A 26,222-nucleotide genomic window follows, 5' to 3' on the forward strand; every position below is an offset into this window, starting at 1 on the left:
GCTAAGAGATCTGGAGAATTTACTGGCCAGGGCAGCAGTCGAACATTTTCTGTATCCAGAAAGGATCGTACAGGACCGGCAACATGCGGTCGTGCATTATTCTGTTGAAGTGTAGGGTTTCGCAGGGATCGAGTGCAGGGTAGAGCCACGTGTCGTAACACAACTGAAATGTAACGTCCACTGTTCAAAGTGCCGTCAATGCGAACAAGCGGTGAACGAGACGTGTAACCAATGGCACCCCATACCATAACGCCGGGTGAATACACGCTTCCTATGTGCGTTCACCGCGATGTCGTCAAACACGGATGCGACCATCATGATGCTGTAAACAGAACTTGGATTCATCCGGAAAAAAACGTTTTGCCATTCGTGCACCCAGGTTTCTCGCTGAGTACACCATCGCAAGGCGCTCCTGTCTCTGATGCAGCGTCGAGGGTAACCGCAGCCATAGTCTCCGAGCTGATAGTCCATGCTGCTGCAAACGTCGTTGAACTGTTCGGGCAGATGGTTGTTGTCTTGCAAACGTCCCCCTGTTGACTCAGGGATCGAGACGTGGCTGCACGATCCATTACAGCCATGTGGATAAGATGCCTGTCATCTCTACTGCTAGTGATACGAGGCCGTTGGGATCCAGCACGGCGTTCCGTATTACCCTCCTGAACCCACCGATTCCATATTCTGCTAACAGTCATTGGATCCCGACCAACGCGAGCAGCAATGTCTCGATACGATAAACCGCAATCGCGATAGGCTACAATCCGACCTTTATCAAAGTCGGAAACGTGATGGTACGCATTTCTTCTCCTTACACAAGGCATCACAACAACGTCTCACCAGGCAACGCCGGTCAACTGCTGTTTGTGTATGAGAAATCGGTTGGAAACTTTCCTCATGTCAGCACGTTGTAGGTGTCGCCAGCGGCACCACCCTTGTGTGAATGCTCTGAAACGCTAAGCATTTGCATATCACAGCATCTTCTTCCTGTCGGGTAAATTTCGCGTCTGTAGCACGTCATCTTTGTGGTGTAGCAATTTTAATGGCCAGTAGTGTAATAAAAAATCTGGACAAGGTACAATGTCTAGATGGCAACGTACCTCATCGTCGAAGTCCCACGGCGTGTAGGAGAACTGTATGGCCGGCATGAAAACGGTGGCCTGCAGCCAGCGTATAAAGAGCTCCTTGGTGGGCGTGTCGCTGCCGTAGCCATTGCCGCCCACCATGTCTGGCAGCACGAAAGGATAGCCCACCATGTTCATCTGCAGCAAAGTCGTCACCAGCGTCGGCAGTCCGTTGTCGAAGCCCCACCTGGAGTCCTTGTCGAGCATGCGCACAAACACTGGCAAGTCCTGGGTTCGTGCGGCTACGCGCACTTCTATCATAGAGCCGAATTGCGAGACAGTCCTCACGTAGTCCTCAGTGAACTGCATCGGACTCAGTTCTTCGGGCTCTATGTCTGGCAACTGTGGCAGCCAGCTGGTCTCTCCTGCATCGAACTTGAACGAGTCGATCCCAGTCTCGTTTCGCAGTGTCTGGAAATAAAATGAGAATCGTGGACGAACGTTATAGTCAGGTTGACTGATTGTACGAGTTAAATGTATTGATATATACACAGTGAATCACCTAAAACTTGCACTGCAGATATTTCAGAAATGGAAAATGCTTATAAAATGACCTTTATCTTAGTAATATGAATATTTATATATGTGTTTGGAGAGAGAGAGATTGATTTTTGATTGAGATTTTTACTTTAAGTCGTAACTGGTACCTGAATTTTGGTTGCTGCCACTTTGAATGATCAGCTCCTGCACCAGTTGGTGACGTATTACAATTTGGAGGAAGTTATTGTTCTATAAGGTTAAAAAAACGACTCTGTTAGTTACTTGGCCGTATTGCGGATAGTTTTGAGCCCAAGTTTTCGTAGCTTATCATACCTAAGGGACCACTGTTGTAAGTAAGAAAGATCAAACAGCAATCTGCTTTTCGTGGGAAAAGGAGATTGCTTGGCACACAAACTTCCTTCAAACTACACGTCCTGCTACATCAAAATTGGTCAGTGGAGTTCAGCACCATACTATTGTACAAGAACGTAATCCAATTACTGTAATTAAGAAATTATCAGAGGTTGTTACTTATTGAATGAAAACTATAGAGAATGGATTTCCTTTCCTGTATTTTAGTGAACTCTGTACACTTATAATTCTGTCGATTGATAGACGGCAACGACAATGAAGTTCACCTCCTTTTCCAAAAACAAGATATTTCTATTCTTCACTTCCAGAAAATTTGTGTACATAAATGTTTGGCTACTATTACACATGCTTCACTCGGTTTTATCACTAAAATATCAATTTTCATGAAATGTAACAATACGGTCTGAGCGACGGCCTAGCAACACGTCCTCTTTCCACAAGATACAGATAAACAGTCATTTTTTTAATAAAATCAATTGTCTTTTTTTTAGAGTCCATACTCACAGATTCTCTAATAGTATCGTTGCGGAGATTGCGCGCTAAAGAGTTGCTTGCTGTCCAGATGCGCTTCACTTCACTTCAAGTACTTTGTGAATCACATTTACATTTACGGTATTTACATACATAGCTGAGCACCTCAGAATAAAATCAGGCACAAATTAATTAAAGAAAAAAAAGCGGTGAGGCACACATAACATTACATGCTACTGATGTGCGGTTATCACAAAATGAATTAGCAGTCAGGGGTTCGTATTGTCAGCAAGTAAACAGATTTTAATAATACTTAGAAAGTTTATTTTTGTGCAAACATACACTTTTGAAATGTAACAATGCCTGTTGACAGAAAAAATTAAAAGTAGTGTAAACCAGAATGTCAGTGGTGCTTATTGCAGGACTCTAGTACGAGTCGTTCACGAGATATCGTATTTTAAAAAGTTCCCACACCAACACTTGTACAATACCTGTGGTAGCACATAATAAAGAACAACAAAAACACATTCATTAGCTATGCAGATTCTGACTAGTAACGAGAAAAATGACCATCATAGGTTGTGTGCAAAATGACCATCAGCAACGGCAGTTCGTGCTTCCAGACCAGTGTGGAACGACTGCTGCACACATGCTAGGATTTCAGCAGAGATGTCTGAGCAAGTTGCAGAAATACATCGGTACATATCATTGGGTGTAAAGTCCGCCTGCTTAGCTGGGTGGTAACGTGCTCGCCTCTCATGCAAGCGGGCCCGGGTTCGATTACCGGGTGGGTACGAGATTTTCTCCGCTTACGGATTTGGTGTTGTGTTGTCCTCATCGTCATTTCATCCTCATCCCTGGCGCGCAAGCCGCCCAATGCGGCGTCGAATGAAATAAGGTTTGCACTTGGCGGCCGAACTTCCCCGAATAAGGGCCTCACAGCCAACGATGCCATACGCTCATTTCAATTTTTTATCGGGTGTACGACCAACCTATAGCCCCAAACACCAGGAGCTTCTTATATGCTGACGACCTCGCTCTAGCCACCCAGAGCACAGATTTTGAATCAGTGGAGAACAACTTCACGAATGCCCTTGAACATCTATCCAGATACTACAACACAAACCAGCTTAAACCAGACCCTTCAAACACCCAATTGTGTGCTTTTCATTTGAGAAACGAGGAAGCCACTCGAAAGTTGAAAATAGTATGGTCGGGGGTTGAACTGGAGCACTATGAGACTCCAAAATACCAAGGAGTGACACTTGACAGATCTCAACTTTCAAAAAGCACTGCGTGAAATGAAAGTGGTAAGTCTCCACCAAGAACAATCTCCTACGGACCCTGGCCAGATCACAGTGGGGTAGTCAACCTGAAACAATCCGAACATCTGCAATGGCACACTATACTATTCTGCGGCAGAGTATGCCTGTCCTGCTTGGTATTCTACTCATGTCAAAGAGGTGGATATAGCTCTTAACGAAACCTGCAAAATTATAACAGGTTGCTTGAAATCCATTCCAGGCGAATGGCTTTACTATCTTGCAGGATTAGCACCACCATCTGTTGGAAGAGAGATAGCTGCGAATAAGGACAGAAAGACAGCGGAACAGGAAATTACCAGTCTTCTGTATGGGCATGAACCGCATCCGCAACGACTGAAGTAAAGGAAGAGTTTGGTTAGGACATCAAAGGAACTTAGAACCACTGCTGAAAAAGCCTGATTACAACTGTGGAGGGCTTTGAAATGTCTTCGCCCTGCTTGGAAAAGAGTTCTTGAACCTTTACCTCCATCCCATGACAGGGAATGAACAACTTGGAAGTCCCTGAACAGACTGAGATCTGGAGTTGGAAGATCAAAAGTCAACCTGGCAAAATGGGGAAACACTGATCCAAATGATATTCGGTGTGACTGTGGAGAAGAACAGTCCAGCGCACGCTTCGGTGTCGATTGTGTCCGGTCTCCTGTACAGGAGATGACCTTCAACAAGCAATTGAAAATACACTGGAAGTGGCCAAGTTTTGGTCAAAAGTAATTTAATCATAACTGTGTAAAATGTACATACATGTATCTGTATGTTTCTGACACGAGAATAATAATAATCTGGCGTATTCGATATGTCCTTGTGAATAGCATCTTTCAGTATTCCCCAGTATTCCCCAGAAAAGTCTGCAGCTGTCAAATACGAGGAATGGGCTGACCAAGGTACAGGTCCTCTGCATCCAATCAAACGATTTTAAAAAAATTCGTAAAGACATGCTGCAGTACTTTGTCCACCATGGCCTGGACAGCTATCATGGAGTGCCACAGACTCCTCTTAGTCTGCAGGGGAATGCCTTCAGGCATCCGTGGAAGATGGTCCGTTAAGAGACTACGATACTTGTGCGCGTTCAGTGTTTCCTCTCTGAAAAACGGGCCTATGAGCTGATGGCTCACTATTTCAGCGTGGTGTGTTCCGAAAGAACTGACACCACTTCCACAATTAAGGCGAGGATGGGCAATGATCCCTTCAGTGCAGATGCACACCAAGCTCGAATTCTTACGGGAATCAACGAAATGCCGCGAGTAATGATGATTAAGGTACAAATGGCTCCGAGCACTATGGACTTAACATCTGAGGTCATCAGTCCCCTAGAACTTAGAACTACTTAAACCTAAGTAACCTAAGGACATCACACACATCCATGCCCGAGGCAGGATTCGAACCTGCGACCGTAGCGGTCGCGCGGTTCCAGACTGTAGCGCCTAGAACCGCTCGGCCACTTCGGCCGGCGAGGATTAAGGGCAAGGGGCACTACGTCAGTAGCGTTGAGAAGTTGAGTCTGACGGGACGCGAGCTAGGATAGTCCGCGCACTTGCGATGACCACTGCTGCCAGATGGCACACTGGTAAGCAGGAGACGCCAGTTCTAATCCTGATCTGGCACAAATTTTCACTCTTGACCTACATCAATGGCCACTGGCAGCTGATGTCTTTGATTTTTTTGTGTCTTGAGTCATAATGGCGGCAGACCAAAAACGGTGTCTACTCTTTGGGACACTTTCGGACATGTCCGAAAGAACATAAACCACACAGATAACTTATCCATAAGCTAGCACAACACCAAAATTTCATGTTTAGTTGCCCAACTAACCGTCCGTCCCACTTAAATGTTGCCGGAAATACGAGGGTTGGAAATTTAACAGTGGCAACTATTTATTTACAGCTTTTACGAAATAGATGCGTGTTTCAAAGTTTTACTGACTTCCAAAGTAGTCACCAGCATTCTGCATAGCCCGTTGCCAGCGACGTGGAAGTCGTAGGATACTGTTAGAAGTGCCAGTTGTGTTGACAGTTCGAGCGGCGCGGTCTATTGCACGACGAATTTGTAGTAGCTCTGAAGCGAATGCCGTGAAGTCTTTCCTTCAGTTTAAAAATCGAGTTGAACTCACGAGAGCTTAAGTCAGGGGAGTGCAGTAGGTGGTATAGCACTTAGCAGCCCCATCAGTCAAACAAATCAGTAACAGCTTGCACTTTACGTGCTTGAGCATTGTCCTGCAGAATGATGGTCAGGTCCTGCAGAAAGTGTCATCATTTATGTCTCTATGCTTTTCATTTTTGGAACACAACCTACGATTAGGCCAGTATTACACTATCAAATTTCTTTGACAAAGAAATATTGTCAGACATTCGTCAAATTTCTTTGACATAGATCTTTGATGTGGCGCTTAAAAGGGCTGTTATACAGTCATCATATTTGTCGTCAAAGTTCAAGATGGCGGACAACAATAACAAATTATTATGCGCTGTGGCTGCTTGTACCACTACTGCAGTGTGCATGCATTTTAACGAGAAGCGGTGGACAGACAGGAAACATGCTTGAATGAAACAGTCTGTTTTATGACGAGATAATAAAAACATTCAGTAAAATTTGTTACGAGAGCTCCAAGTGGAAGACGTCAAATCAAATATAAATTGCTCACGAATGGAAAAGAGTACATTTCAGTATTTGCTCAGTGAAGTGGCTCCTAATATTACAAAGCAGAATACTCACTGCATGTGCAGAAGACAGATTCACAATAATATTGCGATTTATTGGTACAGGAGAGAACTGCTCCAGTCGAATACCGCAGTGCACTTTAACCAAAATAACTTTAGGAACGTTTGAAGTGATTTGTAAAGCACAGAAGGAGGAATATATAAAGATAAATAAATGTTTAGTGCACTATGCGGGCTTTAAGAAATACTTTTATCTTTGAATAATTTAATCAATAGAATTAGTGTTTCAACAAGTACAAAATTAATAGAAAATACGAAACAGGTGAAGCACGTTTTAACTTGTGGCCTCTAGAGTTAAAAAATAGACAAACTATAATGGTGAGTTGAGAAGAAAATTAATTTTAGAGTGTGCCATCCTCTATTCCAGCTTGCTGAAAAGCTCCACGGGTGTTTCCTGATGTAAAGGGGGATGGCTGTAGCTTTGATTGGGATTTTGAAGTTACCTGCAGCAGATCCCACTTCAACACCAGCACACGATTAATAGCATGCATTGCGCCCCTTGATCACTCCCCCATCCCTGTCGAAGTAAGGTTATTATAAAATGTCGAAGGAACATTCCAATTAAGCTTTGCAGCCATGTTTATGAACACACTACGGACGACAAATGCGCACATCAAAAAAGTTTTGGATCACCCGCATTCCCAGAACTCCTCAAGGTAGACGTTGACTGTGGATATTGTATCACAGACACAGTCCCTTCAGAGATGTCTCTAAACCCGCCTAAAAGTGTAAACAACCATGCATGAGCAGCGCCTGTTAGACGGAGGAGGCCCGACAGCCGATCAGTTCCAGTCATTCCACCAGGAAGGAGGTACGCGGCTCTTGTTGTCTGTAATTGAACCATGCTTAGACGGTCAATACCGCGGGTCGATCGCGTCAGCATTGTTACTTTGTGCCAGGAAGGGCTCTCGAAAAGGGGAATGTCCAGGCGTCTCGGAGTGAACCAAAGCGATGTTGTTCGGACATGAAGGAGACACACAGAGACAGGAAATGTCGGTGACATGCCTGGCTCAGGCCACCCCAGGTCTACTACTGCAGTGGATGACCGCTACCTACAGATTATGGCTCGGAGGAACCATAACACGACCGCCACCATGTTAAATAATGCTTTTCGTGCAGCCACGGGACGTCGTGTTACGACTCAGATTGTGAGCAATATGCTGCATGATGCGCAACTTCACTTCCGTCGTCCGTAGCGAGGTCCATCTTTGCAACCACAACCCATGCAGCGCGGTACAGATGGGCCCAACAACATGACGAATGAACCGCTCAGGACTGGCATCACGTTTTCTACACCGATGAGTGTCGCGTATGTCTTCAATAGGACAATCTTCGGAGACGTGTTTGGAGGCAACCCAGTCAGGCTGAACGCCTTAGACACACTGTCCAGCGAGTGCGGTAAGATGGAGGTTCCCTGCTGTTTTAGGGTGGCATTATGTGGGGACGACGTACGCCGCTTGCGGTCATGGAAGGCGCCGTAACGGCTGTACGATACGTGAATGCCATTTTCCGACCGATAGTGCAATCATATCGGCAGCATGCTGGCGAGGCATTCGTCTTCATGGACGACAATTCGCACCCCCATCGTGCACATCTTGTGAATGACTCCCTTCAGGATAACGACTTCGCTCGGCTAGAGTGGCCAGCATAACCTCCAGACATGAACCCTATAGAACATGCCTGGGATAGATTGAAAAGGGCTGTTTATGGACGACGTGACCCCACTAACCACTCTCAGGGATCTACACCGAATCGCCGTTGAGGTGTGGGACAATCTGGACCAACAGTGCCTTGCTGAACTTGTGGATAGTATGCCAAGACGAATACAGGCATGCATCAATGCAAGAGCACGCGCTACTGGGTATTAGAGGTACCAGTGTGTACAGCAATCTGGACCACCGCCAGAGAAGGTCTCGCTGTATGACCGTACAACATGCAATGTGCGGTTTTCATGAGTGAATAAAAAGGGCGGAAATGATGTTTATGTTGATCTCTATTCCAATTTTTTGTACAGGTTCCGGAACTCTCGGAACCGAGGTGATGCAAAACTCTTTTTTCATGTGTGTAGCTGTGGCGATGCCAATGCCCCAGGCGGGTGCGTTTCTCACTTTAGTGAAGAGAAGACGAACGACTTTCATGATGAAATGAACGGCGAGCCCCTAGCTTTGATCATATTTCTTTGACGAAAGTCAAGATTCGACAAAGTTTCTTATTACACTATCAAATTTCTGTGACATAAATATTTGACATCAACTTTGACAAAGAAATATGATAAGTGTAATAGCGGCCTTACAATTGTCGGTCCCATGGATGGCCAGGTGAACGTCCCCCTTAGTACAGAACGACCTGGGTCGTAACTTCCCTTTGAAAGCTCGTAGACACGAGAACGTTGTTCTAATGTTCTCAGTACCTCTGAGGGAATCTGAAGTGCCACCCGTTGTTGAAAAGTTGATTGTTGTTTCTGCGCAAGAGGACCTTTGTCCGGTATACTGCTGCACAAGCTCGGCTCGTCTTCGTTCGTTCGATACCTGTCAGTCGCTGTTTGTGAAGTCGGCGGGTGTGTAGTTCGGGCCGTGGGAGAATGACGATCAACTCAGTGACTCTTTTTCTGCCTTTTAGCTGACAGAGACATGCTGGTTTTTACTGTGAAAACATACTGGAAGACAGACCCATTGGTTATAACAAAACGGGCATGCCACAGAGAATTCAATGTGCGTGATGTTCCAACAAAAGCAACAATTTTACCGATTGCTAGGAAACTGTAGACAACTTGTGTACTAAACAGTGACAGTGGTCAACATAAAACATTACCGAGTGCAGAGGTTACTGATAATGTTCGAAGACAGTTAGACAACACACTAAGGAAATCGTTGCGTTGATCGAGCCACGAGGCAGGCATTTCACATGGCATGTTCATCTACATCTACATCTACATGGATACTCTGCAAATCCCATGGAAGTGCCTGGCAGAGGGTTCATCGAGCCACCTTCACAATTCTCTGTTATTCCAATCTCGTATAGCGCGCGAAAATAATGAACACCTATATCTTTCCTTACGAGCTCTGATTTCCCTTTTTTATCTTGGTGATCGTTTCTCCCTATGTAGGTCGGTGTCAACAAAATATTTTCGCATTCGGAGGATAAAGTTGGTGATTGGAATTTCGTGAGAAGGTTCCGTCGCAACGGAAAACGCCTTTCTTCTAATGATGTCCAGCCCAAATCCTGTATCATTTCTGTGACGCTCTCTCCGATATTTTGCGATAATACAAAACGTGCTGCCTTTCTTGAAGTTTTCGATGTACTCCGTCAGTTCTATCTGGTAAGTATCCCACACCGCGCAGCAGTGTTCTAAATGAGGACGGACAAAAGTAGTACAGGCAGTCTCGTTTGTAGGTCTGTTACATTTTCTAAGTGTTCTGCCAATAAAACGCAGTCTTTGGTTAGCCTTCCCCCACAACATTTTCTGTGTGTTCCTTCCAACTGAAGTTGTTCGTAATTGTAATACCTAGGTATTCAGTTGAATTTACGGCTTTTAGGTTAGACTGATTTATCGTGTAAGTGAAGTTTAACGAGTTCCTTTTAGCACTCATGTGGGTGACCTAACATTTTACGTTATTTAGGGTCAACTGCCACTTTTCGCACCATTCAGATATCTTTTCTAAATCGTTTTGCAGTTTGTTTTGGTCTTCTGATGACTTTATTAGTCGATAAACGACAGCGTCATCTGCAAACAACCGAAGACGGCTGCTCAGATTGTCTCCAAAATCGTTAATATAGATAAGGAACACCAAAGGGCCTATAACACTGCCTTGGGAACGCCAGAAATCACTTCTGTTTTACTCGATGACTTTCCGTCAATTACTACGAACTTTGACCTCTCTGACAGAGAATCACAAATACAGTCACTTAACTGAGACGATATTCCACAAGCACGCAATTTCACTACGAGCCGCTTGCGTGGTGCAGAAACCTGCGGAGAAATTGGCACTGCGACCGTACAGAGCGCATGTGATGCAAGATACAGATCGTGAGAAAAGAACGCATTATTGTCAATGATTTCAAGAGTTTCATATTCAAGTTCCAGACATTCTCAGCCTAACTTGGTTTACGGGTGAGTAATGGTTCCATCTGTTAGGTTACATCAACACACAACACAGCTGATAATGGGTTGGTGCAAACCCCCGTATCATCCAAAGAAACACCACTGCATGATCAAAAGGCTGGATTGGGGTGCACAGTGTCAGCATTGAAGATTGTTTGCATCATTTTCTTTGATACGACCGTAGACACTACAGTTTTTCTGGGTATCTTCAACACATTTGTGAAGCAAATGAATGACGCCGAACTTAAACAAGGTTATTTTCAACAAGATGGAGCAATGTGCCAAACGTCTAACGCTTTCATGCAACCTGTAAATACACTCATGCTCACAAATTAAGGATAATGCTGAGACATGGTGAAACAACGCTCTGGTGGGTGGTTTGCGGGCTTAAATCAGCTCGGGGTATGACCGTGCGGTGCATTTGACCTGCGGTCGTTGCACGGTGGTGCTGGCAGCGGTCCACATACGCACAGGTCAGAGTAAGGTGCAGTGAGTAAATGTGCAGACGTTTTCAGACATGCTAATGGTGACTGTGTGTTGAAAATGGCTCAAAGAAAACATATTGTTGACGTTATGAGGGGTAGAATACTAGGGCGACTGGAGGCTGGTCAAACAAAGAAGGTCGTAGCACGGGCTCTTCGTGTGCCACAAAGTGTTATCTCAAGATTATGGCAACGATTCCAGCAGACAGGAAACGTATCCAGGCGCTACAGTATGGAACGTCCACAGTGTACAACACCACAAGAAGACCGATTTCTCACCATCAGTGCCCACAGACGGCCACGGAGTACTGCAGGTAGCCTTGCTCGAGACCTTACCGCAGCCACTGGAACAGTTATCTCCAGTCACACAGTCTATAGAATACTGAACAGACTTGGTTTATTCGCCCGGAGACCTGCAAGTTGCATTCCACTGACCCCTGATCACAGGAGAGCCCGTAAAGCCTGGTGTCAAGAACACAGTACATGGTCATTGGAACAGTGGTCCCAGGTTATGTTCATGAAAGAGTCCAGGTATAGTCTGAACAGTGATTCCCGCCAGGTTTTCATCTGGCGTGAACCAGGAACGAGATACCAGCCCCATAATGTCCTTAAAAGGGACCTGTATGGAGGTCGTGGTTTGATGGCGTGGGGTGGGATTATGATTGGTGGACGTACACCCCTGCATGTCTTTGACAGAGAAACTGTAACAGGTCAGGTCTATCGGGACGTCATTTTGCACCAGTATGTCCGCCTTTTCAGGGGTGCAGTGGGTCCTACCTTCCTCCAGACAGATGCGGCCACACGGCCCCACCGAGCTGCCATCGTGGAGGAGTACCTTGAAACAGAAGATATCAGGCGAACGGAGTGGCCTGCCTGTTCTCCAGACATAAACCCCATCGAGCTCGTCTGGGATGCTCTCGGTCGACGTATCGCTGCACGTCTTCAAACCACTACGAAACTTCAGGAGCTCCGACAAGCACTGCTGCAAGATTGGGAGGCTATGCCCCAGCAGCTGCTCGATCACCTGATCCAGAGTATGCCAACCCGTTGTGCGGCCTGTGTACGTGTGCATGGTGATCATATCCCATATTGATGTCGGGGTACATGCGCAGGAAACAGTGGCGCTTTGTAGCACACGTGTTTTGGGATGGTTTTCTCAACTTATCACCAATACCGTGGACTCACAGATCTGTGTCGTGTGTGATCGCTATATGCCTATGCTATTACCGCCAGTTTTGTGTAGTGCCACGTTGTGTAGCAACACATTGTGCAATTACTCTTAATTTATGTGCATGAGTGTTGTTTCTTTGGAGACTTTGTGGGGGGGGGAGAGGGGGGGATTTTGTCAGGTGATCCGAGAGCCACAAATTTTTTTCAGATTATTCAGATAGTTTATCTTAGGGGTATCTTAAAAATTGAGTGTAGAAGAAAAGACCTTGATCAACTGCAGAACTCCGCGAAGCCATTACACAGAAAAAAGCAACATCGGCGAGGACACATCTCACAGAGCGTCGCGGAATATGGTGAAACGAGTACAGCTGTGTGTCGACGATGGTAAACGAAATTTTCAACATCTTCAATGAGAACTTTGTGTCTATCTACATAACTTCCCAATTGCATATTATCATCTCCCAAAATTGGAAATGTGTCATAATGATGTTATGACTGATTAAAGTAGTTCAAGTTTATATCGATGCACGGGGAGAGTGCTTGAACAGGTGCTGTGATATCAGAGATATCACACGCTCACAGCAGCTATCCACGAGCTTCAACACAAGGTGATTCCAATGCCCGAAAAAAAGTTTCTCGCAGTCATTTTCTCCTTTTCCTCACTGTTTTAACCTCCAGTCGTTGTGACTTTGCTCTTGGCAGAGCAAAGATGACTGATGGAACACGAGAAAAGCATTTTTGTCTTTCCCAATCCTTCTGATACTTCCTACAGTTAGTACAGCCAATAATGCTCAAAGATTTTTTACAACATGGTTGTGGAGATTAGCAGCGATTAGTATGATTAATCAATTTTTCAAAAACAGTCTTAATCGCATTTAGTATTATTATACCCCCAACCGGTTTCAACCCGACGAAGGGGTCATCTTCTGGGCGTTTACACTGTGAAATTACAGATATCCGCCAGAAATACTCCATTATGCAACAGCTAAAATTTCGTAAATTTAAAATATGTTACCCATTGGTCGACTGCTGGTGGTGTCACTCCTGTCTACATAACTGCATACAACTATGCGAGACTAACCCTTCGTATGGGCTTAAATAGCGTGCTGAGATCACGTGAATAGACGGCGTCCTCACCACAAGGAGAAGAGAGCTTTGTAGTCCTTCCATATTAACCGTTTTAGTAAATTGACTCAAATGTTTTCTATGTAAATGTACGAATAGATATAATACAAGACGACACCAGTTTGTGTGTCTCAAATTGTTTTACTTTATATTATAGCACATAATGTAATATAATTTTACGAATTTTTCGAGTTTACTACGGAACATTTGTTACTATTTTATAATTAACACTATAATTGTAACTCTTTTTTAATGGAATGGTTCCGTTTTCTGTTATTTACTGCCACTTAAATTTATGTTAAACCAAGGTGACTAGTAATTACATATAAGAAACTGTATTAAACGCGGTTGGTCGCAGCTGGGGGTGTTCCCGTCTAATCACGTGATCTCAGCACGCTATTCAAGCCCATACGAAGGGTTAGTCTCGCATAGTTGCCTGCCGTTATGTAGACAGGAGTGACACCACCAGCAGTCGACCAATGGGTAACATATTTTAAGAAACTTCCTGGCAGATTAAAACTGTGTGGCGGACCGAGACTCGAACTCGGGACCTTCGCCTTTCGCGGGCAAGAGCTCTACCAACTGAGCTACCCAAGCACGACTCACGCCGCGTTCCTCACAGCTTTACTTCTGCCAGTATCTCGTCTCCTACCTTCAAAACTTTACAGAAGCTCTCCTGCGAACCTTGCAGAACTAGCACTCCTGAAAGAAGGATATTGTGGAGACATGGCTTAGCCACAGCCTGGGGGATGTTTCCAGAATGAGCACTTGCCCGCGAAAGGCAAAGGTCCCGAGCTCGAGTCTCGGTCCGACACACAGTTTTAATCTGCCAGGAAGTTTCACATCAGCGCACACTCCGCTGCAGAGTGAAAATCTCATTCTGGAAACATCCCCCAGGCTGAGGCTAAGCCATGTCTCCGCAATATCCTTTCTTTCAGGAGTGCTAGTTCAGCAAGTTTCGCAGGAGAGCTTCTGTAAAGTTTGGAAGGTAGGAGACGAGATACTGGCAGAAGTAAAGCTGTGAGGAGGGGGCGTGAGTCGTGCTTGGGTAGCTCAGTGGTAGAGCACTTGCCCGCGAAAAGCAAAGGTCCCGAGTTCGAGTCTCGGTCCGGCACACAGTTTTAATCTGCCAGGAAGTTTCATATCAGCGCACACTCCGCTGCAGAGTGAAAATCTTATTCTGGAAACATATTTTAAATTTACTTAATTTTAGCTGTTGTGTAGTGGAGTCATTCTGACGGATATCTATAATTTATAGTGTAAACGCCCAGAAGATGACCCCTACGTCGGGTTGAAACCCGTTGGCGGTATAATAATTGAATAATCCTCAGTCTATCGGAGGAAGGGCTACTGGCACTGCATTGTCACGTGATACCTCGTTACGACTCTGGAGAGTACTCACCCACAGCCTGTCGGTCCACCAGGCTGCCGCATCAGGGTTCGTGAAGTCGACGACGCCGGCTTCGCCGTTCCACCAGGAGGTATTGGCACTGCCGTTTGTATTGGTGACGAAGTACCCACTGGCGAGGGCCTCGGAATAGAACGGCTCGCAGTCGATGTTAACGAACGGGTGCACCCACAGTGTGACGCGGAAGCCCAGGTCGTGGAGATCCCGCGTGAGGTTGCTCACGCTGGGGAACCTGGTCGCGTCGAACGTCAGACTGCCGTAGCAGCTCTCCCACAAGTCGTCTATCTCGATCTGGCTGTTGTTGAAGCCGTTGGCGACCACTTCCGCGGCCAGCTGCCTCACCGTCGAGTCGTCGATGTCCCGCTTGTAGCGCGCCCACGTCGACCAGATGGGGTGCGTGACCATGCGCTGGTCCGGCACGCCCGAGGGCTTGCCCAGGAACCTCTCGACGGCGTCCTCGTGGGCCAACCTCGCGTCCTCGAACACGCACGTCGTCTCGTTGAGCACGATGATGTCTCCCTCCAGGGGGTACGGGGGCTCCAACTGAGCGGCCACGCCCAGGCAGCCGACCGAGTCGTTCTCGTTCTGGTTGACGAACAGCTGCATTTCCGGCGCCGCGTGCATGTACCTGCCGTCGGAGAAGAGCCAGTAGCGCTCGGCCACGCCCACGTTGTCCTCCTGCTTGGTGACGTACGCGTAGTTGCTGTACACGACAGACTCTGTGGGCCAGTACTGGTAGTACTGCTCCGGGCCGCCGTAGAGGTGGCTACCGCTGAAAGGAGTGCACGTCTGTACAAAGTATATTGATGAGACGTTGAACGACATGTAAGTCGTGACACACTCTCCCGCCCTTGCCAAATGCTCGACGACAACCCTCGATTCCTGGAACTCGAAACAGTTACTGGACCCAGCACCATCGCATGGACTAGGAACACCCTCGTATCCCAATACAACGACCGAGCCGACGTCTCCACCTGCAAAAATCAAAATACATTTGTCTCACAGCAACACTATTTATTCCTAAAGCAAATCCGTAGTCAACAGTATATGTAGAGTAGAAATGTACACTGAAGCGCCAGTTCCCCACAGTCGTTTATTGAACAAAGTAAGAGCATATGGACTATCAGACCAATTGTGTGATTGGATTGAAGAGTTCCTAGATAACAGAACGCAGCATGTCATTCTCAATGGAGATAAGTCTTCCGAAGTAAGAGTGATGTCAGACGTGCCGCAGGGGGGTGTCGTAGGACCATTGCTATTCACAATATACATAAATGACCTTGTGGATGACATCGGAAGTTCACTGAGGCTTTTTGCGGATGATGCTGTGGTATATCGAGAGGTTGTAACAATGGAAAATTGTACTGAAATGCAGGAGGATCTGCAGCGAATTGATGCATGGTGCAGGGAATGGCAATTGAATCTCAATGTAGACAAGTGTAATGTGCTGCGAATACATAGAAAGATAGACCCCTTATCATTTAGCTACAAAATAGCAGGTCAGCAACTGGAAGCAGTTAATTCCATAAATTATCTGGGAGTACGCATTAGGAGTGATTTAAAATGGAATGATCATATAAAGTTGATCGTCGGTAAAGCAGATGCCACACTGAGATTCATTGGAAGAATCCTAAGGAAATGCAATCCGAAAACAAAGGAAGTAGGTTACAGTACGCTTGTTCGTCCACTGCTTGAATACTACTGAGCAGTGTGGGATCCGTACCAGATAGGGTTGATAGAAGAGATAGAGAAAATCCAACGGAGAGCAGCGCGCTTCGTTACAGGATCATTTAGTAATAGCGAAAGCGTTACGGAGATGATAGATAAACTCCATTGGAAGACTCTGCAGGAGAGACGCTCAGTAGCTCGATAAGGGGATTTGTTGAAGTTTCGAGAACTTACCTTCACCGAAGAGTCAAGCAGTATATTGCTCCCTCCTATGTATATCTCGCGAAGAGACCATGAAGATAAAATCAGAGAGATTAGAGCCCACACAGAAGCATACCGACAATCCTACTTTCCACGAATAATACGAGACTGGAATAGAAGGGAGAACCGATAGAGGTACTCAAGGTACCCTCCGCTACACACCGTGAGCTGGCTTGCGGAGTATGGATGTAGATGTAGATGTAGAAAGAAACTGATACAGGCATGCCTGTTCAAATACAGATATATGTAAACAGGCAGAAGACGGCGCTGCGATCTTCATCGCCTGTATGAGACAAGTGTCTGGCGTAGTTGTTAGATCGGTTACCGCTGATAAAATGACAGATTATCAAGATTTAAGTCACTGGAATGAAACATCCCCCAGGCTGTGACTAAGCCATGTCTCCGCAATATCCTTTCTTCCAGGAGTGCTAGTTCTGCAGGTTCGCAGGAGATGTTCTGTGAAGTTTGGAAGGTAGGAGACGAGGTACTGGCGGTATTAGGGCTGTGAGGACGGGGCGTGAGTCGTACTTGGGTAGCTCAGCTGGTAGAGCACTTGCCCGCGAAAGGCAAAAGTCCCGAGTTCGAGTCTCGGTCCGGCACACAGTTTTAATCTGCCAGGAAGTTTCAAGATTTAAGTGAGTTTGAACGTGGCGTTATAGTCGGTGCACGAGCGATTGGATACAGCGTCTCAGAGGTAGCGATGAAGTGGGGATTTTGCCCTACGACCATTTCACGAGTGAACCGTGAATATCAGGAATCAGGTAAAACATCAGATCCCCGACATCGCTGCGGTCGAAAAAAGATCCTGCAAGAACGGGACCAACGACGACTGAACAGAATCGTTCAACGTGACCTAAGTGCAGTCCTTCCGGAAATTGCTGCAGATTTCATTGCGGGGCCATCAACAAGTGTCAGCGTGCGAACCGTTCAACGAAACACCATCGATATGGGCTTTCGGAGTCGAAAGCCTACTCGTGTGCCCTTGATGATTTCACGACACAAAGCTTTATGCCTCGTCTGTGCGCGTCAACACCGACATTGGACTGTTGCTGACTGGAAAAATGTTGTCTGGTCGGACGAGTCTCGTTTGAAATTGTATCGAGCAGATGGGCGTGTACGAATATGGAGACAGCCTCACGAATCCATGGACCCTGCATTTCAATTGGGGACTATTCAGGCTGGTGGAGGGTCTGTAATGGTGTGAGGCGTGCGCAGTTGGAGTGATATGTGACTCCTGATACGTCTAGATACGACTCTGGCAGGTGACACTTACGTAAGCAGCCTCTCTGATCACCTGCATCCATTCATGTCCTTTGTGAACTCCGACGGAGTTGGGCATTTCCAGCAGGACAGTGTGAAACCCGATAGGTCCAGAATTGCTGCACAATGGCTCCAGGAGCACTCTTCCGAGTTTAAACACTTCCACTGGCCACCAGACTCTCCAGACATGATCGTTATTGAGCATATCTGGGATGCCTTGCAACGTGCTGTTCAGAAGAGACCTCCACCCCCTCGTACTCTTACGGATTTATGGACATCCCTGCAGGATGCGTGGCGTCAGTTTCCTCCAGCACAACTTCAGACATTAGTCGAGTCCATGCCACGTCGTGTTGCGGCACTTCTGCGGTCTCGCCGGTGCTCAACATGATATTAGGCAGGCGTACCAGTTTCTTTGGCTCCTCAGTGTGTAACAGGCTAAGTGCCAAAACACTGATTCCGAGTTATTTAGCTTTTTTGTTTTACAAAAGTATTTTAATGAAAAACGTCTACAGTATTTCCATTTATTATCTACTGTTGCAATTTTTTAAGTTATCTTTCTTTTATCAATGAAAATAGGCATTAATTCAGAAAAACTCAGTATGTACTAAATGCCATTCGGGTATCAGCAAAAACGAGATAACTGCCAATGAAAGAAAACTCAAGCACTTATCAGTTTTCTTAAAAATAGACATTTCAGAGATAAATTTTACACATACTTTACCCTGTGATTAAATTATTTTTAATCCTTCTTTTAATTCTATAGAGCACAAAGCAGTTTAAATTGATTAACTCTTCGTAATACTTTTATGTTAGGTACTTTCAAATACGACAGCATCTGTTTCAGGTCATTTTTCTGTTCAGCTGACAAGTTATTTTTACATTTTTGTGACCGTAAAACAAAGTTTTTTTTATTTTGTCAGTGGTAAAGTTGTACGTGCTCTGGTCTCCAGGTTCACTGAACATTGTTCTTGTCTTTAAGACAGCAGGACCAATTTCTTTCATTTGAATCCAACTACATTTGGAAATATTTATTTTCATTCGTGTATCGGCTGCTTTTTTTAAATAAAAGGTGTTCAGGCTGGAGAATAGTAACCACAAACATGTGGATACGTGCCGCATTCCCTATTCGTTTTGCACGGTCCTTAGGTACGTGGTAGTTTGACATCCTTCCAGCCTCTTTAAGTTTTCTCACTCTGGGCTAAATGTCTGCTGTCACACGCTGCGAACAATTGCAAAGCTCTGGACACCTAGTCCGTTTTAGCCTCACCAGTGTGCCGGCACATACCGCTCATGCTGTCCTTCCCGCCTTATATGCACTACTAGAACTGATCATAATGCGCAGAGCTTTTTGGGTTGTTAGCTGTCCATAAGAAATACATTGGAGAGAAATTATTCCAAGTCCGAGGTACGGAGGAAATCTTGCAGGCCCTGTTCCGAATGCGTTCGGAATTGACAGTACCCCCGTCTGGGAAACCCGATAGCAAAAATAACTGACAATTATTTATAAGTGTTAAAAGTAATTGGTTTTGACGGTGTGATGATCCTATGGTTGACATAAGCCACTTGCATTTGATTTTACTGCCACAATTGAACGCTTCACGACCCTCAAGCAGTGTAGTGTCCTGCGGTCGGCAGGGAAGAACTAAGAGTCATTTGAGTTCCGATTGGTGTAACACTGTTGCATGTTGTCTGGTGAAGTAGTTCTGTGTGGTTTTCGAAAGTCTGTTACTGTTTCAGTCCGATGGCGATGTTTCTCTCTACACTGCTGAAAGGGGTTAGCAACCCATCTTGCGTGTCGGTTCTGCGGGCCCTCTAACAATAAGGGGCCGCTACGACATTTCTCCAACTGGGAAAAAACGCACAGCAGCCAAACGTCCATAGGAGTAGGGGCGTCCTGGTCGACGTCCATGGGTTCATGGTTGCAAGGGGCGCGAGGCGGCAACGCAACGCAGCACGGGCAGCTGGCGGCGGAGACAGCGGCGGAGGCGGAGGCGGAGGCGGAGGTTCCGCCACAGGGGGGGCGGTGACAGGCACTGGCAGCTACCCCCCCCCCCCCCCCCGGCCAGGGCGTCGTTGTCCACCAGACTGGGGCATAGCTGGTTGAGGTGCTCACGACGGCGGAACCGTCGGCCCACCTGAGAGACACCATCGCTCGGCCGCAGAGCTCGGTGATGGCGCAGGCACCCAGCGCACCCATGGATGAGAGAAGGTCCTCGACCAGACCTCCTGCCCTACGCGAAAGGAGTGTGTCGGCGTGTGGGCGGAAGGGAGGGTAAGAAGCCTCAGGAACCAGGAGAGATAAGGGTTAGTGGAATGGTCAACTGTGAAGTACCTCTGCTGGACTTTCTGGACTTTTACCGACGGGGGGGGGGGGGGTGGGGGGGGTGGGGGGGAGGAGGGGGGCGCAGTACATAGCCAAGGAAAGAAGAAGAAGTTGGTCTCCTCCAGTGGGTGATGGCTCTGCAGCTTATAGGGCTGGGTCTCGAATGTCTGCTCAAAACGTTCCACCCGGCCGTTTGATGCAGGGTGAAATGGGGTGGTGTGGGCGAGGGAAATTTCATTGGCAGTACAGAATTGCTTAAAATTGGTCGAAGTAAACTGTGGACCGTTATCCGTAACAATCGTTTCAGGAAGTCCCTCGAGAGCAAAGAGGCGCCGGAGAATATTGATAGTCTCAGCAGAGCTGGTGTTCGTCATGCGGGAGACATAAGGGTATCCCGACCCGGAGTCGATCAGTATGAGCCACTGGGAAAGAAACGGCTCTGCGAAATCCAAATGGAGACGTTCCCATGGAGCGACAGCATCTGGCCACGAAAAATACTAGCGTGGGGTGCTGCCTGACGTCTTTGGCACGTGGTGCAGGCTGACATGAAGTGGGCAATGTCTTTATCCATACCGCGCCAATAAAGGTGTCGGCGGGCAAGCTGTTTGGTGAGCACGATGCCCCAATGGCCTCTTGGAGAAGGTCGAGGACACAGCGGCGCAAATCACGCCGCATGACCACCCGAGGAACGTCGGAATCACTGTGCAAAAGGATAACGTCACTGCAGAAAAAGAGACTGCGCCGATGATCCCAAAAGTGCTGGACCTCTGCATTGCGGACGCTACTACGGATGGTCGGCCAATCCGCAGCGGTTTGGTGGCGGAGACCTTGCAGTGTCTGATCCCGAGCGGTGGCCTACTGGACCACATCAGCATCCAATGGAAGCGCGTCCAGAGCTGCGTCCACGTCCGGGACCACATGGAAACAAACCGAGAGCGAAGCGTCAAACTCACGGTCCGCCCCAGCAGGCAGCCAGGACAGAAAATCGGCGTTTGCGTGCCGTTCAGAGACGCGGTAGACAATATCAAATTCGAACGTCGCCAGGAAGAGCACCCAACGCTGGAGGCGGCGCGCTGTCCGGGTGGGTGCTGCAGCACCTGTATGAAACAAAGAAACCAAAGCTTTGTGATCTATCTGCAGCGTTTAATGACGACCGTACACGAAATCGTAGACCTCCACTAGGGCAAAAACCAGACCCAAAGCTTCCGTTTCAATTTGACTATGTAGGGCGTCCGAAAAGTCTTTCCCTGATTACATAAATTGATAACTCAACTATCAAAGTTTTTTTCACACATCAGTAAACTTCCACATGAGCACCCTTGGTAGCACGTAGCACATCTAGGGGATATTCAATTTCCGTCCACACATTAGCCAACATCACTGGAGGGATCGATTCAACGACTGTGGATATCCGTTGCCGCAGGGTTTCAAGATCTGGTTCACGTGTTCGATAGACCTCGTCCTTGACATAACCCCATAAAAAGAAGTCTAATGGGGTTATGTCAGGAGAGCGTGGATGCCAAACCATTGGCCCATCACGACCAATCCATCGCCCAGGAAAGGTCATATCGAGATAGGCACAGACGTCCAAACCCCAATGAGGCGGTGCATCGTCTTGCTGAAACAAGACATCGGGGTGATACTGAAGCAGCTGAGGAACAGCATACAGTTACAACATGTCCAGATACACTGCAGATGTGATGGTTGCCTCAGCATAGAAGAATGGCCCGATAATTCGATTGTGCAATAGCGCGCACCAAACATTCACCTTTGGACTGCCCCTGATGAACTCCATGACCTCGCCAGGGGGTTGTGAACCCCAAATGCGCACATTATGGCGATTCACTACTCCACTGACAAAAAAGGTCGCTTCGTCGGAAAAGGCAATTCGTCTGAGATAACCATCATCGTCCTCATTACGTGATAGCATTTCGACATCAAAGTCATATCAACGTGAACTGTCATTGGGCAACAAGGCCTGAGCGATTTTCACTTTGTATGCACGAAACAATAAATGTTTGTGTAAAATGTCATAGAGAGAGCTTTTTGGCATCTGTAATTGTCGTGAGGCCCTGCGCACCGATTTCTTCGGACTTCGCAGAAAAGACTGCCTTACAGCTTCCGCCCTGTCTGCTGAGGTTCTTGGTCGAAGGTCAGCAACCGATCCTGTGTTCTTGAACTTCCCATACCAGGCGTTAATGCTCTTGACATCAGGCGAATTCCTTCCAAATGTTGTCTGGAAGTGTCTCTGCACTGTGGTTGGTGATCGTGTCTCATGGTACCACAGGACACACTGTGCCTTCTCCTGATTGGTTAACATGGCTTCTTGGGCACTGCACCTCATCCACTACTTACGTACTGCAAACCTAAAACAGAAAAACACTGTGATAGTTGTAAACAATTGGACACAAGTTTCATATTTGTATCTTACTTCTAGCCTGAGTTGTCAATTTATGTAATCGGGGAAAGTCTTTTCGGACACCCTGTATTTGCTTTCAGCCTCGGTCAGTTTTTTCGATGCAAAAACCACCGGCCTCTCAAAGCCGTCGACTACTTGTGAGGCGACCGCAGCCAGGCCAGAGTTCAAGGCGTCGGCGGCGACGATGAGTGGCAGGGAAGGATCGTAAGCGGCCAGACAACGAGGGCGGGAGACAGCTGACTTGAGACGTGTGAAAGCCGGCTCATACGCCGTATCCCAAACCCAACGTGCGCCCTTGCGCAATAACCTGGTCAGGGGCGCCGAAATCTCGGTGGTATGGGGTATGAAACGCCGATAATAGTTTATTTGACCGAGGACGGTCTACAGTTGCTTCACGTTGGTAGGAGGAGGCAGGTTTTGAATCACCGTGACATACTCCCTAGAGACGTGTAGGCTGCGGGCATCAATCGTGAGCCCGAGATAGCTGATCTGTCGCACAAAAAAGTCACACTTTTCTTTCCGGCAACGCAGGTTAGCCTCGGAAAAAACATAGAACAGTCGGTCCAGCTTGTCCGCGTGGTCCAACGCGGACGAGCGACCGCGCGATGACATCGTCCAGATAATTGGCCGCCCCGGGCACCTGGCTTATGAGGCGTTCCAAATAACGTTGGAAAATGGCGGCGCGCTTGCAGTGCCAAACGGGAGGCGGTCACACTAGGTATTGATGACTAGGATCTGCTGCGATTCTTTGTCCAACGGCAGCTGGAAATAAGCATCACGCAAATCAATTTTGACGAAAACGGTCGAGCTCGCAAGACTATGTCATCCACCGATGGGACGGGATAGGCATTGATGACGAACTGGGAATTTACCGTGACCTTAAAATCGCCACAGATGCGTAAATCACCGTTCGGCGTCTCGACTATCACGATAGGCGTCGGCCAGCGAGTGTGCGCGAAGGGAGAAAGGATGCCCTCATCCTCTAAGTGGCGAAATTCCACCTGGAACCTGTCTCGGAGAGAAAAGGGGACCGGACGGGCCCTTCCTGGGGTGGAGAATGAAAGCACCATGTCGTATTTTCTGAGTAACTTGGCGAGGAGGGTATCCGACGAGGGAATCGACTCCGCTTGCACTGATAAACCCAGATGATCAAAAATGTCCACACTGAGAAGATTAGTAGCTCAAGGGGATCCGACCACCAAAAACAGAGCAGTGAAGGAACGACCATTGTAGGAGATATTAGTGTGGATAAAACGCCGTCGGCGAATATAGAGTGATTACTGAAACTGCGCAAGGCGCGCGTGTACGGGGATAAAACCGGCGAGCCCAAAACGTTGGTATGTAGCACTGTCTACAATAGAGACGGATGATGCCATGTTAGTTTGGAAGACCACCAGAATATGCGCGACGTCCAAGGTAATGAGAAAACGGTCACCCGACTGGGGAATGATGGAGAATACTTGGCCGTCAATGGAATACGAGGATTCCAGGTCCTGAGGTGACAATTCGTGACGATCCCGTGCATCCGCAGGAAGCGTGGCATCGACGTGATGTTTTTGTGAAGCCTAACACACCACGGCGATATGGCCCGCTCGGCTGCAAGCCGTGCATCTTGCTCGCCAGTGGGGGCACTCCGACAGTTGGTGAGTCCGGAAACAGTCTGGCAGGATGGACGCTGGGTGAAAGACTTCCTGTCACGGAATGGGACAACGGATCGACGAGGCTCCCGCTCGGTGCTAGGCAACTGGAGAGCCGCGAAAACAGCTGGATCAAGATGCGATGGTTGTAGACGGTAAGACTGTTCAAACGCACGAGTGATCGGCAGACATGTGTCGAGGTATGGGTACTGTAACTTCAAAATATCAGCCCAAAGACCATCGTCTGGTGCGTGAAACACCACCACATCGCGAATCACCGAAGAGGCATAAGACTGATTGCAGGCGACGTTGGCGTAGCGGAATTTACAATCGAGGGAGAGATCCTGGAGCGTCGTAATCCATTCCCAATAAGTCTGACCTGGAGACTTTCGACAAGAAAAGAAAGTCTGACGGGTGGAGGTGACGCGTATTTGTGCGTCAAAGTACTGAAAGGGTAGTCCTTAATGTGAGTAAATGAGAGATCTCGAGGGGGAGTGCTGAGGGTTCAATTGTTGAATTAAACGATACACCTGTGGACCGAATGCTGCTTTAAAAAAAAAAAAACTCGTCATCGATTTTCGTCGTGGATTCCACGTGCCAGTAAATGTTGTTCCAACCGTTCGACATAACGTGACTATGGTTCTACAGACCTATCGAAAGTTGGAAAAGTCGGTGAAGCCCTGTGCAACGTGTTCATTTTACCTACGATGGAATCGACCCTATGGACAACTCCTTGCAACTCTGGCGAGTGAGAGCGAAGTTCTGAACGTGTGAGCATTGCCTGAATCCTCTGAAGAAGCTCCTCAGAGGAGCTGTGTTTGACCAGCCTCCACTCGCCATAGTATTCTACCCCTGATAACGTCATCAATATGTGTTCTTTGAGTCATTTTCAACACACAGTCACCACTATCTCGTCTGAAAACGTCTGCACACTTACTCGCTGCACCGTACTCTGACATGCACCAACACACCACTGCGTATGTGGACTGCTGCCAGCACCATCGTGCAACGACCGCAGGTCAAATGCACCGCATGGTCATACCCCGAGGTGATTTTAACCCCCAAACCACCCAACAGAGCGTTGTTTCACCATGTATCAGCATTATCCTTAATTTATGAGCATTATTTATTGTCCTTTCTGAACAATAAATCTCTTGCTTTAGAGTGAAATAGTGAAAAACAAAGTAGTCGAATATCGTGCAGTTTCACTGGCAGACAACCAGTTCTGGTAGTTCATTGTGAAACCACAGGTGCGTCTGTGAGTATGCACGTAGGGGCCTAATTTGGAAATTTCCTAATCGTAACAGGTAGCAACTACCTGTGATGTACACTATGCAGTGTTATTCAAACCTAGTGTGTGACTCTAACTATTGTTCAAGCAGTAGCAGGGTTTAATCATTTCTATAGCTGCAATGGAGGAGTGACGTCACCTCTTTCGATGGAGAGGACAGTGCGGCCGGTATTCTCGTCGTATCGAGTGATGACGTCACCCGCAACTGTCGTCATCAGCACCAGCAGCGACAGCAATGGCGGCACCCCCATTCTGCAGAAAAAAAAACAGCAAACGTCATGCTCTGACATGCATATGTGTGTATGCCCTGATAGAAAAAATAATCGCAGCAACAAAAATATTTAATGTAAGTGATGAAATTTGGGTATACATTTGTCTAGGTACAATATTTAAGAGATTAATATTAAAAAATCACAGGTTAATGGAAGTGCGAGTTGAGTCATTCCAAATGTGAAATGCTGGTACATTAATAACCGGTGTAGCTGCCAGAACGTTGAGGGCAAACATGCAAATGTGCAAGCATTGTGTTGTACAGGCGCCCAATGTCAGTTTGTGCGATGAAATTCCATGCCTTGGTCGGTCAACAGAGAAGCCGT

The 26,222-nt window shown here is 47.1% G+C and overlaps 1 protein-coding gene across 1 annotated transcript in view; it reads right to left on the minus strand.

Annotated features, from left to right (window-relative positions):
• LOC124716792 (myogenesis-regulating glycosidase-like) overlaps positions 1-25,877 on the minus strand; it is a 34,952-nt gene extending 9,075 nt beyond the window's left edge. Inside the window, exons 1-3 of the mRNA XM_047243341.1 lie at positions 25,766-25,877; positions 14,762-15,741; positions 1,095-1,529 (exon numbers count right to left, since the gene is read on the minus strand). Of these exons, the coding sequence (XP_047099297.1) occupies positions 1,095-1,529; positions 14,762-15,741; positions 25,766-25,877 (1,527 nt within the window). The remainder of the gene's footprint in view (positions 1-1,094; positions 1,530-14,761; positions 15,742-25,765) is intronic.
• Positions 25,878-26,222: the final 345 nt, after the last annotated feature.

The sequence above is a fragment of the Schistocerca piceifrons genome, chromosome 9 (assembly GCF_021461385.2).
Source record: "Schistocerca piceifrons isolate TAMUIC-IGC-003096 chromosome 9, iqSchPice1.1, whole genome shotgun sequence".
In the NCBI taxonomy this organism is placed as follows: domain Eukaryota; kingdom Metazoa; phylum Arthropoda; class Insecta; order Orthoptera; family Acrididae; genus Schistocerca; species Schistocerca piceifrons.